Source organism: Ranitomeya variabilis, chromosome 4 (genome assembly GCF_051348905.1).
Source record: "Ranitomeya variabilis isolate aRanVar5 chromosome 4, aRanVar5.hap1, whole genome shotgun sequence".
Classification (NCBI taxonomy): domain Eukaryota; kingdom Metazoa; phylum Chordata; class Amphibia; order Anura; family Dendrobatidae; genus Ranitomeya; species Ranitomeya variabilis.
Genome location: NC_135235.1, coordinates 305,145,160 through 305,160,427, shown reverse-complemented (window position 1 = coordinate 305,160,427; position 15,268 = coordinate 305,145,160). Strand labels below are relative to the sequence as shown.

Here is a 15,268-nt window from a genome sequence, read left to right as displayed (position 1 = left end):
CCGCAACCTCACTGTAAACGTGCGTAAGTTTAATATTAAGAGTGTTGTTATTCACAGCACCCATAAAGTCCTGGAGCTGCTGAACAGTCCCATCCCACAAAAAAAGAATGTCATCAATGAAGCGATACCAGCACAGCACATGGGAGGCGGCCGGTGGGCCCTCGTCGCCAAAAAGGAATCTCTCCCAATAACCAAGGAAGAGATTAGCATACGAAGGCGCACAGGCCGCGCTCATGGCTGTGCCGCGCTTCTGTAAATAAAAAACGTCTTTAAAGACGAAAAAATTGTGTGTGAGAACAAAGTCTAGCAGCTCAAGTATCAATCCACGTAAAGGGCCGTCCAGATCGGAGGTCCCGAGGAAGAAGCGAACCGCCTCCAACCCACAAGAGTGTTCTATGAAAGTATACAGCCCTTCAACGTCAGCAGTGACGAGAAGGGTTGCTTTGTCCACAAGGATGCCGTCAACCCGTGCTAGGACATCTGTGGTGTCACGGATATAAGAAGGTAATGTCTGGACTAGGGGCTTCAGATAGAAATCAATAAATTGACACACACGGTCACATAAACCCCCAATCCCAGACACAATCGGACGTCCCGGGGGGTTGAGGGCATCCTTGTGGACTTTGGGCAACAAATAAAAGGTAGGAGTTCTGGGGGATCTGACCATCAAACCATCGAAGACCTTTTTGGGGATAATACCCCCCTCGAAAGCTCCAAATAGAACCTGCTCTAACTCCCGCAGGTATATCACCATCGGATTGGAGGACAACCTAATGTAGGTGTCAGAGTTCCAGAGCTGGCGGAATGCCTCTCGCTCATATTTATCACTTGACCCCACGTGAGACTCTACTGCATCCACGTGACCGGCAGGTTGGCAGGGATGGGGCTGGCACCATTTGCTTTATTTCTACGTACAATCATGAGTGGAATGGGATGCGCTCCATCCTTGCCAAGCACTGGTCAGTTCTTGGGGCTGAGCCCTCCCTGGCGGCCTCCCTTGGCCCATACCCTCAGATGACCTCTAGGAGATGCAAAAATTTGAATGACCTGCTGGTGCGTAGCCACTATGTCCCCAGTCCGAGTAACCCATTTGGTTCGAGGGGCCCCACTTTGGGGTGTTTCCCGTGCGGGCACTGTCTTGCCTGCACCAATGTCCTGCGATGCTCCAGTTTCACTTCTACTGGAGCTGAGAGTCCGTGTCCGTGAGCATGTCCGGGACATTGGTGCGGCCAAGACAGTGACCGACACGTCGGACCTTAAACCCATTCCACGACATTTTTTGCGGCACCATAAGTGCAATGCAAATCTATTAAAGGTGAGGGAAATTGATGCCTTGCACTTGGGTATTCGGGGTGGGGACAATAAAAAACTTCTAGCACAAAAAGAAACTAGGTGGATCGTTAGACTTGGTACTATGTCACCAGCGGGTCTGAATGAGGCTTTAAGCTTTGCTCCCTATTTATGAGTACTTAATGGCCACACTAAGCTGAATGTGCCTGCCCTCGTCAGATCGCAAATGCTAAGCAGCTTGAGGCTAGGCAAGGACCAGCATGGGAGACTGGCTGGGAATCCCTGGTACCGTTTGTGCTCCCTATTGTTTATTCCTTATTTGTGTGTGCCAAGGTGTCATCCTCTGCTTCCTTTTGTATTTAAATATATGACCCTTCCAGCCCTGGGCGTCCTTATATGACCCTTCCAGCCCTGGGCGTCCTTATCCCCTGTATGGTTCGGGATTTTTTGGTTTTAGCATTTGTTTTTATGTTTGTGTTTGTGATTTTAACCTCTGGTTTATTTACATTATTAGTGATAATAATTGATTCGAGGCCTTAAGGTTTGCCTTTTGAATATGTCCTTGGCTCCGTTCAGGTAACCAGCGTGGATACCATTCAAATCGGGGCAAAGTGGACTCAACAAGACATCTGCTTCAGAGAAAATGGGACAAATATTCTTACTATGGAGACTGTTATACTGAAGCGATGCACCTTTCCCACTATAATGTGAAGCGGATGTATAGAAAACGGCTTAGTTCCACTTTGTATATTTATTTATTTACCGGTTTTTATTATGAGCTGTATTTTTGATGGGTCCCCAATTGTCCTGTATTGGTAGTAGCTATGAGTAGTGGATGTGGAGGGAGTAGCTTTTATACCTATATTGTGCATCCTAGTATCTTCCCTCATCAGTGGCCGTGCGCATCGCGCTGTGACTTGTCCTGTCCCTGTGTGGACCGATGTCTCAGGGCCCGGTGTGTGCGCTCCGGGCATTTTTTTGCCCTGGGCGTGCGCACCTGGTCTGACGCTGAGTTTCACTGCCGGGACCTGCCAGACACAGTGCGTATGTGCCGATGGCGCCACTGTGATTGGCTGCTGTGTACCATGTGACCGGGGCCAAGGGCTATTTTAAGGTCCTGTTAGGCAGTATATGGTTATCCCCCTGAGGAAGTGGCACTGGTGGCCACGAAACGTGCGTTGGGGACCATCGCCCGACCGCCCCCTCCTACCTCTGTGTAGTGGTAAGTGCTAGCACCCTCTTTCCACCACCATACTTAATGGCATTACTATAGAATCCCACTGTTTTGGGGTGACCTTGGTTGGATAGTGTAGGTGCTTTTCCTTATGCATACCATTACAAGGGTATTTACATCTGGGGGAGTGGGGGGATGGGCGCTTTTCCAGCATTCCTGGGACATTCATCCTGTGCTCTAGTCATTAAATAATGTAATGTTTTGATATATATTTTTGTACTATTTATGGCAATTAAAGTTTGTTTTATAAATCATTGCTCTGAATTTTTCTCCTTTTGGCATAGCCACCAGAGGGAGTCCATGGACAGAACTCGCCGACGTACCATTCATAACCACAGGAGGGAGTTCGAGAACAGAATTCACAACATAGCAGTGTAAATAGGGGAAAATACAGGCCAATAGCAGCCCATGCCATATTACAAAAAAGGGATGGCCATGGGCACGCAGCCTACTCCTGATGTGTTTTGCAACATATTGCTCCATGTAATCATCCCTATGAGCACTTTTGATGTAGTGACCCTATTATGGCCATGTAATTAATTGATTGTCATTATGTAAGTGTAACCCAGCAGCTCATTTTACTCTGTTCACATCTTGAAGGACATATAATGATACCCCAACTGATACCCCAAAGCAAAGAAGATGAGTATTTACAAACTTTGTTACACTTTTCCGCAAATGATATAATGTTAGTACTTTTATTTACAGGACATCTAACAGATTCTTAAGGAATTTCTGTTAAACAAAAGACAAGAAAATGCAAAAATAAAAAAAGTAAATAGGTTTAAATATTTAAATACTACCAAACACTGTTCAGTTTTCTATTTGGCTTCACTTTACAATTGATTATGTAGCAGATAGGGGAGGACTGATAGTGATCCGGACCCCTGGACGTTAATGGTCAAAGGCCCCTTACCAATCTCCATAGCTATGATGCACTTGATTTGAGTTATTAAAATGCATTTGAAGAACACTTTTAGCTTTCAAGGTCATGGGCCATATAAATGAGAAAGGGGTAATGGGTTCCCACTTGCCATGCACCCTTAGAACTGCCTAATGGTCAGTCTGCCGAGGAGCAAAGGTGTCAGGATTAGTATCATTAATAGAAAGGAACTTGAACTCATCCAAGAGTCTTGAGGTTCTCCCACCAGATCCTCCCTGAAGTCTAGGAGGCCGGAGAACTTCACCCCAAATTTCCACTACATAGATTATATCTAGTAAAAACTACTCCGTCAGCACACATCTAGCTAGCTATGGATCTACATCTATGCATTATACTAGAGAGCCGGTGAGTAAAGAGGGCATATAAAGTCCAATACTTACTCTTTCTTTGCCTGAGAGCTTTCACTTCTAAAAAGGCAGAGAGGGGCACAATGGATGCACACAGGGAGAACCGTAGCGAACAGGATTGGCATGCAAGTCAGTAATGAGCACAGGCGGAAAGGATGAAGGGAAGCATGATTGAGTCGATTTGAAAAGAAACAAATGAGAGGACAAAGAAAGGGGGGGAAAGACCAGTCACATGGAACAGCATAGGGAAGTGAGAAGAGAGAGTGAAAAATAACTGTTAGATGGTAAGAAGTCTGAAGAATTTAGGAGAGAAAAAGCTTAAAGTGAATGTGCACCTCAAAAAAGGTCCAAAATTCTGTGCTGATCAATATCCCAGAAATATATAGCAGCCGAAGTACTATTTTGTGATACAGAGCTCCATACAGAGTTATACGACAGAATTCTGGCTGCTTGTCACCACCACTAGGGGGAGCACACTGCATACTTTTTATTTTTTACACTGAAAATAGACTGTGTAGTAAGCTCCCTCTAGTGGTGACTACGAGCAGACACATTTTTTTTAACTTTTAGGTCTATGAAACGAATGTCAAGCTCTGTATCAAAAACATGAAGCTACGATATATATTAAAAAAAGTAATAAGCTCATAATTGAGGACTAGAAACCTGATGAAAAAGTAGATAGAACCATCTATTCTGTTACTGGTGAAGTCATAAAGTTACTAAGGGTGTCTGAATTAATCTACAAGGGACTTGCATCAGAGTCTAGCCAAGAGACCATCAATATTACTTATCTCCAACATATAAGACTAAAGACGATTCACAACTACAACTCCCAGCATGCCATGAAAACCAATGGGCAGGAGCAGGCTGTCATTTATAGTTCTGAAACGAGATGGAGATGACAGAGCTTTGATACATTTTCCATTCCTATACGCTATACTAATTACCTTGTGATGTGTGTTAGGTAAATTACCATGTTTCAAAGCCAGAAAAAAAAACTTGGGTATTATTATTAGGATGCAGTAACTCTCTTTGCCTGAAGATGGCACTATTGTGAGAGATCTCTACACAGGATCGTTTTACAGACAAGATCCTTTAATCAGAATACTGTATATGACTGCTAGAATATGACCACACCCAAACTTTGTAAGTAGCTTTTCTTTTTATTTTAATCAAACACTTTATGCTACACCATTAGCAACAATTACAGTTTTACATTGTAATAGTGACAATCATCTTTCTTTCCTTGAAAAAGAGAAGAAGCTACAGCCCAGCCCTTATGACAAAACCTCAATATCAACAACCAGTCCTTTACTTAAAGTATGATTAAAAGAGTTAGCACCTTAAAATGCCCAATTATCACACGTCCATGTAGATTAAATAGGCGTCCTGTACAATGAGAATTCCAACACCATTAATTGATCAGTGAGAGCATCCAGTCTGCAGCCAACATGGAAGGTCTCACCTATTTAAATTTCGTATAAAGCGAGTTACAATCTTAAAGGGTTACTGTACTTTCAAGAAACTTTTCAGAATAGGCTGTCCTGTGTGTGTACATTTGGAATAACACTATTTCTGGCCATTATATGACTTGCATCCTGCATTTTCACCAGTTTTTTCCTTGGCAGCCCCTCTCTCTTAATTTGCAGTTAATTCTGAACAGGTGGGCAGAGACTACGTGATTATCGCTCCCCTTCTTAGTTGAGCAAAAAGGGATGTATTCCTGCTCGTTAGTCCTCAGTTAGTACTTAGAGAAAAGCAGCAGCATGGAGAGAATTGCATAGCAGTACTGAGCTGTGAGGATGTGAATTCAGCTTTGAGGAGAGGTAAAATACTTGTCAGAGAGCTCAGCACAATCTTTCTGTGTCTGTCTCAGCCTGTTTTCTCACTCTGCACCTCACTTCATCTCTCCTTCCCCTTGATTATAACGGGATTTGTAATATCACACCTCACCCTGTTGGCAGTCCGTCTTTTCTTGAAGAAGATGGAATATGTCTTTTTTTCCAAAGTGGATGATACGTTCAGGAGGCAGGGAGGGGAAGAAGTGTCTCATAAGTGGAGAAAATGTCATATTTTCCCACTAAGATATATTGCCAGGTTTCTTACATTTCCATTAACTCTAGATTTATGCCAGGTTTGTTGAAAGTACAGTTTCCATTTCATAAAGTCTGTAAAGATTAAAGGACAACTTGTTCTATGAGTTAGAGCCTGCTGGAAAGTAGTTGATCGTCACTGATTCAACAGCTCAAACCTCTAATAAGCAGTTAATATTGAAAAGGGAAGCAACAGGCATTTGCACACTCTTTCTGCAGTGGTCACTACATGAGAAATGTGGTAACACAGGTGCCCATACAAATGAATGGTCAAACATGTACATCCCCAATTCCCCAAAAGTTGGGACGCTGCGTAAAATGTAAAGAAAACAAGAATGCAATGATTTGGAAATCTCATAGATCACAGATCCAGAGTTATAAGTTAGAAATTTTTCCTACTTTTTTGGAAAAAAAGTCACTGATTTAGAAATTGATGGCCGCAACACATCTCAAAAATTTTGGAACATGGTTAACAAAATTCTGAAAAGTCAGTGGTTCTGATGGCTAACTGCTGGAGCATCAATTTTCAATTAACTCACATGAAGGGGCATAAAAGGAGCATGTTAGAGAGACAGAGTCTCACAGAAGCAAAGATGGTCGGAGGTTCACCAATCTGTGAACAACTGCATCAAAAAATTGGGGAAAAAGTTAAAAAAATGTTCCTCACCATAAAATTGCAAAGACTTTGAATATCTCACCATCTACAACACATAATATAATCATTCGGAGATTCTGGAGAAATTCATGTGCAGAAAGGACATGGCCGATGGTCAATATTGGATGCTATACTATGCTCAGACAGCACTGGCCAGAGAGCTTCTTGTTTATCTCTTTATCTCTCTCAAGTCTATTCCGGGGAAGGCCTTAAATATTTCAGTAAGACAATTCTATACCATGTACCGTATCCATCACAACAGCATCGCTCTGCAGAAGAAGAGTTTGGGTGGTGAATCAGCAGCCCGCGGTCCAGACCTTTCACCAAGAGAAAACATTTGGCGCATTATGAAATGAGTGGCTAAGACCCCGGACTGTGGATCAGCGAGAGTCCTACATCAGGCAAGAATGGGACAACGTTCTTCTCCCACAACTCAAGCAATTGTCTCCTCACTTCCCAGACTGGTGAAAAAAAGAAGAGGGGATGCTCCACAATCGTAGACATGGCACTTTCCCAACATTTTTGAGATGTGTTGCTACCATCAATTTCTATCTCTGTGAGCTGAACACAAACTTCCAAACTAATGTTTGATGCAAAATACCAGAGAAGTCCTATGCCCAGTAGAGTTCAGACACTTTAATTCACTGTTCACAATATTAGCAAACCCGGGTTTGTGACAAGCATTGGCTCTCTAGAAGTTTTCAGCATGTAAATGTAAATATGAATGTTCTCCTTCACTGACAACAAGAAATTATCTAGCATGGGGTCTCAGAACTTTGTATTTTACAGTCATTAAGCTTTATTTACAAAAAAAGCAGAAATCATTTTATCTCTGTATTTTTTTTGCATATGGCAATAGCTTTTACATAGGACTTTATTAAATAGCGTGCACCAAATACACTCTAGATTAATCACTATATACTTAACGTGTTTGTTCCTTACCACCCTCGTGCACTAGTCTTCCCACTCTGCAATTAGTAAAACCAAATAGAAAAAACCTACAGGACCAAGATAAACAAACCTAACACATAAATTATATACAGTCCAAACTTCTAAAAGAATTGTTCCTGCAATAATCTGCAAGGAATAATAATCTGCAGGTAATTTCTGAACAAGAGGCAACACTGAACACAGGAGAAAGCACTTCTTCAGAAGAGGACCTTCTAGCCAAAGACCTCCATCTAGGCCAGACCTGGGCAAACTGTGACCAGAGACAGTCGAAGAGCTGAAACAGTGCCCAACAAGCTGCGCCATGCCCTTGCCCTCCGTTTGTCCACCGCCTGTCACTGGGTTTCAGACAGCAGTGAATACATTGGTAGAGGATGGAGCAGCCTGTTCCATCTTCCAGCAATCAGCGTGTGAGAGATAGCAGACGAGATGGCGTCACTTCATTGCGTCAGCTGTGTATTGAGTCAGTACACAAGAGACAGGAACAGAGCACCGGGGAACGAGAACAAGGTGAGTATGTGCTGTTGTTGAGTTTTCTTCATGTGTATGAGATGTTTGTATGTATATAGGAAACTATGTGGGGGCTCTATATAGGGAGCTAATACTGTATATTGTGGGCTCTGTGGGAGCTCATCTATATAGGGAGGCTGTGTGGGGCTCATAATGTATGGTATACAAGAGGCTATGTGGGGACTCATACTGTAAATAAGAGGCTATGTGTGGGTTTGTGTATATAGGAGGCTATGTGGGACTCATACTGTATGTAAGATGTTTGTAAGTTTGCGAGCAGCAGGGCCCTCATTCCTATTGGTATCTGTTTTGAACTGTGATTTCTGTTATGCTGTAATGTCTATTGTCTGTACAAGTCCCCTCTATAATTTGTAAAGCGCTGCGGAATATGTTGGCGCTATATAAATAAAAATTATTATTATTATTATGTGGGGCTCATGCTGTATATTGGAGGCTATGTGGGGCTCATACTGTATATAGGAGGCTATGTGGGGACTCATACTGTATATAGAAGGCTATATGGGGGCTCATATGGTATATAGTTATGTGGGGGCTCATACTGTATATAGCAGGCTATGTGGGGCTCATACTGTATATAGGAGGCTATGTGGGGACTCATACTGTATAGAAGGCTATATGGGGGTTCATATGGTATATAATTATGTGGGGCTCATGCTGTATATTGGAGGCTATGTGGGGCTCATACTGTATATAGGAGGCTATGTGGGGCTCACACTGTATATAGGAGGCTATGTGGGGCTCATACTGTATATATGAGGCTATGTGGGGACTCATACTGTATATATAGAAGGCTATATGGGGGCTCATATGGTATATAATTATGTGGGGCTCAAGCTGTATATTGGAGGCTATGTGGGGCTCATACTGTATATAGGAGGCTATGTGGGGGCTCATATGGTATATAGGAGGCTACATGGGGGCTCATATGGTATATAGTTATGTGGGGCTCACACTGTGTATAGGAGGCTACATAATTCAGCTCAGTAGTAAATGATACAATAGTAATATTGTAAATGATTATATAAATATTAAAAGATCAGTATAAAATTAATCTAAATGTTAATCTTAATACTGAGAAGAATTAATTTCAGCCTATTGGTTCGGCCTCCACAACAGTCACAGTCACTGGGGAAAATTAATTCCCCACCCCTGATTTAGGTGATCAACTAATCAACAAAGGTCCGGCTCCTGCAACCTTCAAGAATCAATGCTGCTACAGGGCAAATGTAGTATTACCTGCAGCTCATATAAATGAGTGTAATACCAGACCAGCTTTTGGCCTGTGTCAGGAGAACATCTGGGATTGTGCCGGAACCATTCCTGGCTCATACATGGATAGTGCTCACATAAACTTGTGTTCACGTTGCGTTTCAGCCATACGTTTGCCATATATCCTGGCAAAGCAAATCTTCCGGGCTCCATTCCACCCTGACGGAAGTCACAAGAATGTCCTTTTGACCTCCGTCAGGGTGGAATATAATGGCATACTTTGTTTTACTTACTGTATTCCTTTACATTCATAGCCTAGTAGGATTTTCTATGTAATGGCATGCAGTAAAATAAGATATAACGAGCTGAATGCTTTTTTGTTTACAATGGGGAGTACGCCACAGAGCCTTTCATCGGGACTAGTACCAACACGTACTGTTTCATCTGATGTGAACAGAGACTAATACCCACGTACTGTTTCATCTGATGTGAACAGAGACTAACATGATGTGAAAAAAGGCTGAAATGTAACATAAGGAAAGGGAAATATTTAACGTATTTTTCAGATTATAAGGCATACTTTTTCTTCCAAATTCGGGAGGAAAATGGAGTGCGTTTTATAATCCGAAGCGAGTTTACGGTGGAGCGGGGTCACAGGAGGCAGGGATGCTGCTTCAGGAGGTCGGCGGCGGCAGGAGTGTAGAGATGTTCCGGTGTCTGGGCGCTCTTTAGATGTCAGCGCCAGTGAGTGGAGTCCCCTTTCCCATTCAGTTCCCTACGGTGGGCTTTGGGAAAATGGCATGCGCAGATCAAGACCTCAGGAAACAAGATCTCATTCTGCGCGTGAGCCACCTTTGGTGGTCATTTTCCAGAAGCCCACTGTAGGGAACGGAATGGGAAAGGGGACTCTGCTCACTGGCGCTGACATCTAATGAGTACCCAGGCACCGCTGCAATGCCTCACTCCTGCCGTCACCCCCGGCCTCTTGAAACAGCAACCTCTTGTAATCCAGCCAAAATCACCGCCACCCCCAGGTAAGCTACCGTTAAAATGGATTATAAGACGCACCCCCATTTTATTTATTAAAAAATGTTTCCAAAATTTGGGCTGCGTCTTATAATCGGCAAAATACGGTATATTCACCATCACCACCTAAGATCTTGCATGTTTTTTTTTTTTGTCAAAACACAAGTATCACTAAGACCACAACCAAACAAAACAAATATTAGCAAAAGCAACCACTTATGGCCTAAGGAAATGAACTGTAATGTAGAACAAAGATGACTCAGCCTCTGTCCCTTATTGATTTTCTCTCTCATCTGCCATTGGTAAAATTGCAGGCAAACAGTAGAAAAGCCAACATAATAAATATAGAACAAAAGGGTTTACATATATATATATACGGTATATATATATATATATATATATATATATATATATATATATATATATATATATATATAGTGACACTGTGCTGGGTAGGACCTCATACCGATACCATATTGATAATTGCACATAAAGAGCTTACATTTGTCTTTTTTTTTTTTTTTAATTTTCTTATATATATATATATATATATATATATATATATATATATATATATATATATATATATATATATATATAAATTAAATTAAAAAAAAAAGACAAATGTAAGCTCTTCATGTGCAATTATCAATATGGTATCGGTATGAGGTCCTACCCAGCACAGTGTCACTCTTGTCGTGCAGTTTAGTCTCATATTAACCCCATCCACTGATCTGTGACACATAGATCTGGATGGCAACGCATCAGGGACTGGAGTCCTTTGCAATCTCAAAGGCTTCTTCATGCTGTTAGGAAGTGGAAGCCCCTTTATCATATATACTAACAGCAATAAACATCTTTATAGGGGTGTTCAGAAACCGATATTGATTTTCATCCTAAATGTCCCGCTATTTATTTTAATAAAATAATTTTTCTGATGTAGTTTAATAAAAAAAAATCCCTAACCTTTCCTTTCTATTCTAACTGCTTTATTTTTATTTTTTTTTCGCCTATTTCCGTTTCGATGACGCTTTCTTTGAGAATTTCTAGTGCATGCTGGGATATTCGTCATAATGGGTCAGGGGGTGCATTGTTCAGTAACGGGCTGAACTAGTGCCTGCCATACTGAGCATTTGTCAGTTGTCAATTACAATGTATGCTATTCTTTTCAGTCCACATTAACAGTGCATTCCCTTGATGATTCTAATCAGAAGTCATGATCCGGCAAGAGAGTGCACTGTTAGCATACAATGTAAGGAGAGAACACGGCAAGCAGGGACAGGTCCCACTCCCAAAAATGACACCTGTTTCAGGGGCAAAGCTGGTCTCTGCTGTCTTTGCTTGCTGTGTTCTCTTCCTAAAATGTGTGTTGACAGTGCGCTCTCTTGCCATCTCGTGGCTTCTCATTAGAACCAGTGAGGAAGTGCACTGTCACTGTGCACTGAGAATAATGTTGCACAGTAAGAAGGAAGATTACATTGAGCATACATCGGAATTGACAACCCGACGCCTCGTTTAAGGGTGGGGACAGAGGTTGTGGCAGTGATCGCATCCTTAGACCACCTGATGACATCCGGTTGGAGTATACCAGCATGCACTAGGAATTCTCAAACAGAGCATCATCACATTGAAAATAGGTAAAAACAAAAAAAAGTAGTTAGAATAAAGAAGGGCAGGGCGAAACGAATATTGATTTTCATCCTAAATGTCTATTTATTTTAATAATATAATAGATTTTCTAATGTGGTTTAATTAAAAAGTCCCTGAGGGACTTTTTAATTAAACCACATTAGAAAAACTATTATATTATTAAAATAAATAGACATTTAGGATGAAAATCAATATTAGTTTCGGACTACATCTTTAATAGATTAACAGATCCTTTCTTTGACAAAGGTAGTACAGAAAATTAATGGTCCTGACTTCTTACATCCTATAGCACTTTTTCAATGACTACACTACACTGACAATAAGACCCAATAAAAGGTACATTCTCTATTAAGAGGCAGGTAAACAAGAAATAAATCAAGTTATTACAAGAAGCACAGAGGAGATTAATAATCAAACAACATCAAAAGGAGGTAAGATGTGTCTCCAAGGATCAAGTTAGGCGGATATTATAAGTCACCATGCAGAACCATATTGCCTACCTAGGGGGCAGTATTACTGTAGCCATGTCCTTCCCACTCTTTATGGAGCACATAAACAATTATTATGCATTAGGTGGCGACACTGAGCAACAAAAGGTGTAAAAAGCAGTTGCAATAGTAACAGATGCTATTTTTGAAAAATTCTTTACCATTCGATATCTAAACTTTTTTTCGTAAAAGTGTTAAAATTGACCGTGAACTATCTTGTTTCTATTGCTACTCTCTGACTTTGCATCCCATAACAGGGAGGAAAATACATTCCATGTGTGACGCTACGATTGGGTAGTGTCGTACTTTAGTGCATTTGCCCTTTATGATATTGGTAGGACATTGGTAGGATAGGCAGAAATGTAAAAATGTAAAAAAAAGAAGGGAACTTGACGGCAGGATCTGACTACACAGTTTGTTTGTTGTCTGTTACCATGGAGATGCACAATCTGCAACCTTGTAGAAACAAAACGGTAGAAATGTTTTGTTGTGGATCTCCCGTATAGTGTATTCATTTTTCATTTTATAGGTATTGAGCAAAGGAATACAAATTAGGTTTTGCAACGGTATACACAGTTTTTTAATTGTTCTTTCAAAGTACAGAATTAACAAATTACTTAAATATAATATTCTGTAGTATACAAGAGAAAAATCATCTGGAATCTACAGGAATTTCGACTTTATATCATCAAGTGGCCTTCGAAATGTTGTATCCAAGACTTACTTCCTGTGGAGTTAGAAGAGCGTCGCTGCATGGACCTTGAGATGGAAGCCTCGGTTGGCAAGGGAGGTGGAGGCGGCGGGTAACACAGGTTTTCTGGAAGAGGTGGGGGAATTGGAGGTGGCGGTATATTCCCCATGGTTTTTTTATCAGAGGCGTTACCATTGTGCACACTTTCATTTGCGAGAAGAGAACCCTTTGACAAAGAGAGAAGCAAAAGCGTCAATCACGAGAGTTCAGAATACTTTAGATATTTTTAAATTACATGTAATCCAAAAATTAACAAAATATTTTTGAATGTCCACAAAAAATATGATAATAACGCCACCTAATAAATAAATTTCACCTAACTGTCCGGGATTGACATAAATTCGGCATTAAACCAGGAACTTCCATGTATGTAAAGCTACCAACTATTCCTGAAGTTTTACTTGAACCTCCTGGGTTTCAAAGCCGAATGGTGTTTTGGCACTTGGGTTCCTCTCAAGCTCCAGAGCCCAAGTACAATTGCTACCTTAGCACCTTCTATAACTAAAGTCTTGTGCTATTGCCTGTATGTTTTCATGCAATATTCTTTTTCTATGATTTGATCTATTGATCATGGCTCATGCTGTTATATAGTTATTCTGACAGCTCCATCCATATCTATTCAGATTTCTCATTTCATTGCTATTAATAAAAAAACAGTTGATAGTATTTTTTAACGAATACTTTCCAATGAAATGTTTTTTTAAAAATGCCAACTGTTCACCGACGTACCTCCTCACTGTGTGCCATCTTTCTATGGTCTGGAGGTGCTTCTGATGTGTTCTGCCCTATGTATTTATAGTAATCGCCGGTGCTGGGCTTTTTATTGAAGTTTCTTGACTTTCTGCAAGAGTCAGCCCTCCGAAGTCCTTCTGGACTACCTTCAAGTGACGTCAACTGTAAAATCAAGAGAAAGCGGACAAGCTTGTATGGCTGGAGAGAAGTAAGACAACGTAAAATGTCCAGTTATATAGTTTATGCTCAGCAATAAAACAATTAGGAATGCAAAACCACTATAGTTGTGTGTATCATCAAATTTCAATTACGGTACTTAAACCCATCGATGATTCCAGAAATTGGTTTGTCAACCATAGGATTAAGTTTCCACATTGCGCCCAGACTGCCTGTAAATTTCTTTATGCTCTTAAGTCAAACTAGGCTAGGCTCCCATATATAAGGGCTTCAACCGGATACAACTGATAACAAAGTTGCGGACTAATTGGGCGCCTCCAAAGGAGAAATAAAGCATTACAACGTTTCTATTCAAATCTATGGGCTGAGTCCTCCAGAGAAACAAACTAGACAACCTTATTGGGAAGGTATTAAGTTACCAGTATGCTTTTGGAAACAAGTAACAAGAAGAAACTTGTAACCCATGCCTTAGCTCATATAAAGATATGGGGAGCACAAAAGCTCCTAAAACATTGCACACAGTGAGGAATTAGTATCATCCATCATCATCATCAATTAAAATGATTTTACTTCTATCCCAGGATCTCATTGTAATATAAAAATGTAATAAGAAGATAAATGATCTTGCTCTTGATTTCACATAATATTTGGGACCGAAGTGGGACTGCATAATAGACTTTCAAGAGCCTTCAAGAACCTTTAATATTTGTTTTACTGTAATATTAAAATAGTTAATTCTCAGTTTCTTCACTCTTGCTTCACTATGTTAGTACAATGACTAGAAAGTTCCCTGGTACAATCAATAATTATTGATAAGATTGCCTATATAATGGGTGGACTGACAGGAATGGAAGACAAAGTCCCGTATGTTATCTACTGTAAACAAATCACGTCTTCATAGTTATAACTTGAGACATCACATATCAGACAAGGTTGCCAACTAGACATGAGCGAACCTGAACTTAAAAGTTTGGGGTTCACACTGGACAATCAGTGTCCGGTGCAAAACGCCGAACATGTACTTCTCCTGGAAGTCCATTGCAATGTTCGAAATTTCGGGGAAAGTCTGTTGCAGAGAGCGATTTTCCAGCTCAAAAGTTCGGTTACTCATTCTTTTCAATGGGGTTTGGGTTCTGGTTCAAGTTTGGATACAGTTCTGGTACTCAAACCGAACTTTGGAATAAAGTTCGAGTC

At 40.9% G+C, this 15,268-nt stretch overlaps 1 protein-coding gene across 1 annotated transcript in view; it reads right to left on the bottom strand.

Annotated features, from left to right (window-relative positions):
• Positions 1-15,268, bottom strand: part of ESPN (espin) — a 283,637-nt gene that overhangs the window by 49,021 nt on the left and 219,348 nt on the right. The window contains exons 8-9 of the mRNA XM_077250372.1: positions 13,895-14,059; positions 13,139-13,331 (exon numbers count right to left, since the gene is read on the bottom strand). Coding sequence (XP_077106487.1) covers positions 13,139-13,331; positions 13,895-14,059 — 358 coding nt within the window. The remainder of the gene's footprint in view (positions 1-13,138; positions 13,332-13,894; positions 14,060-15,268) is intronic.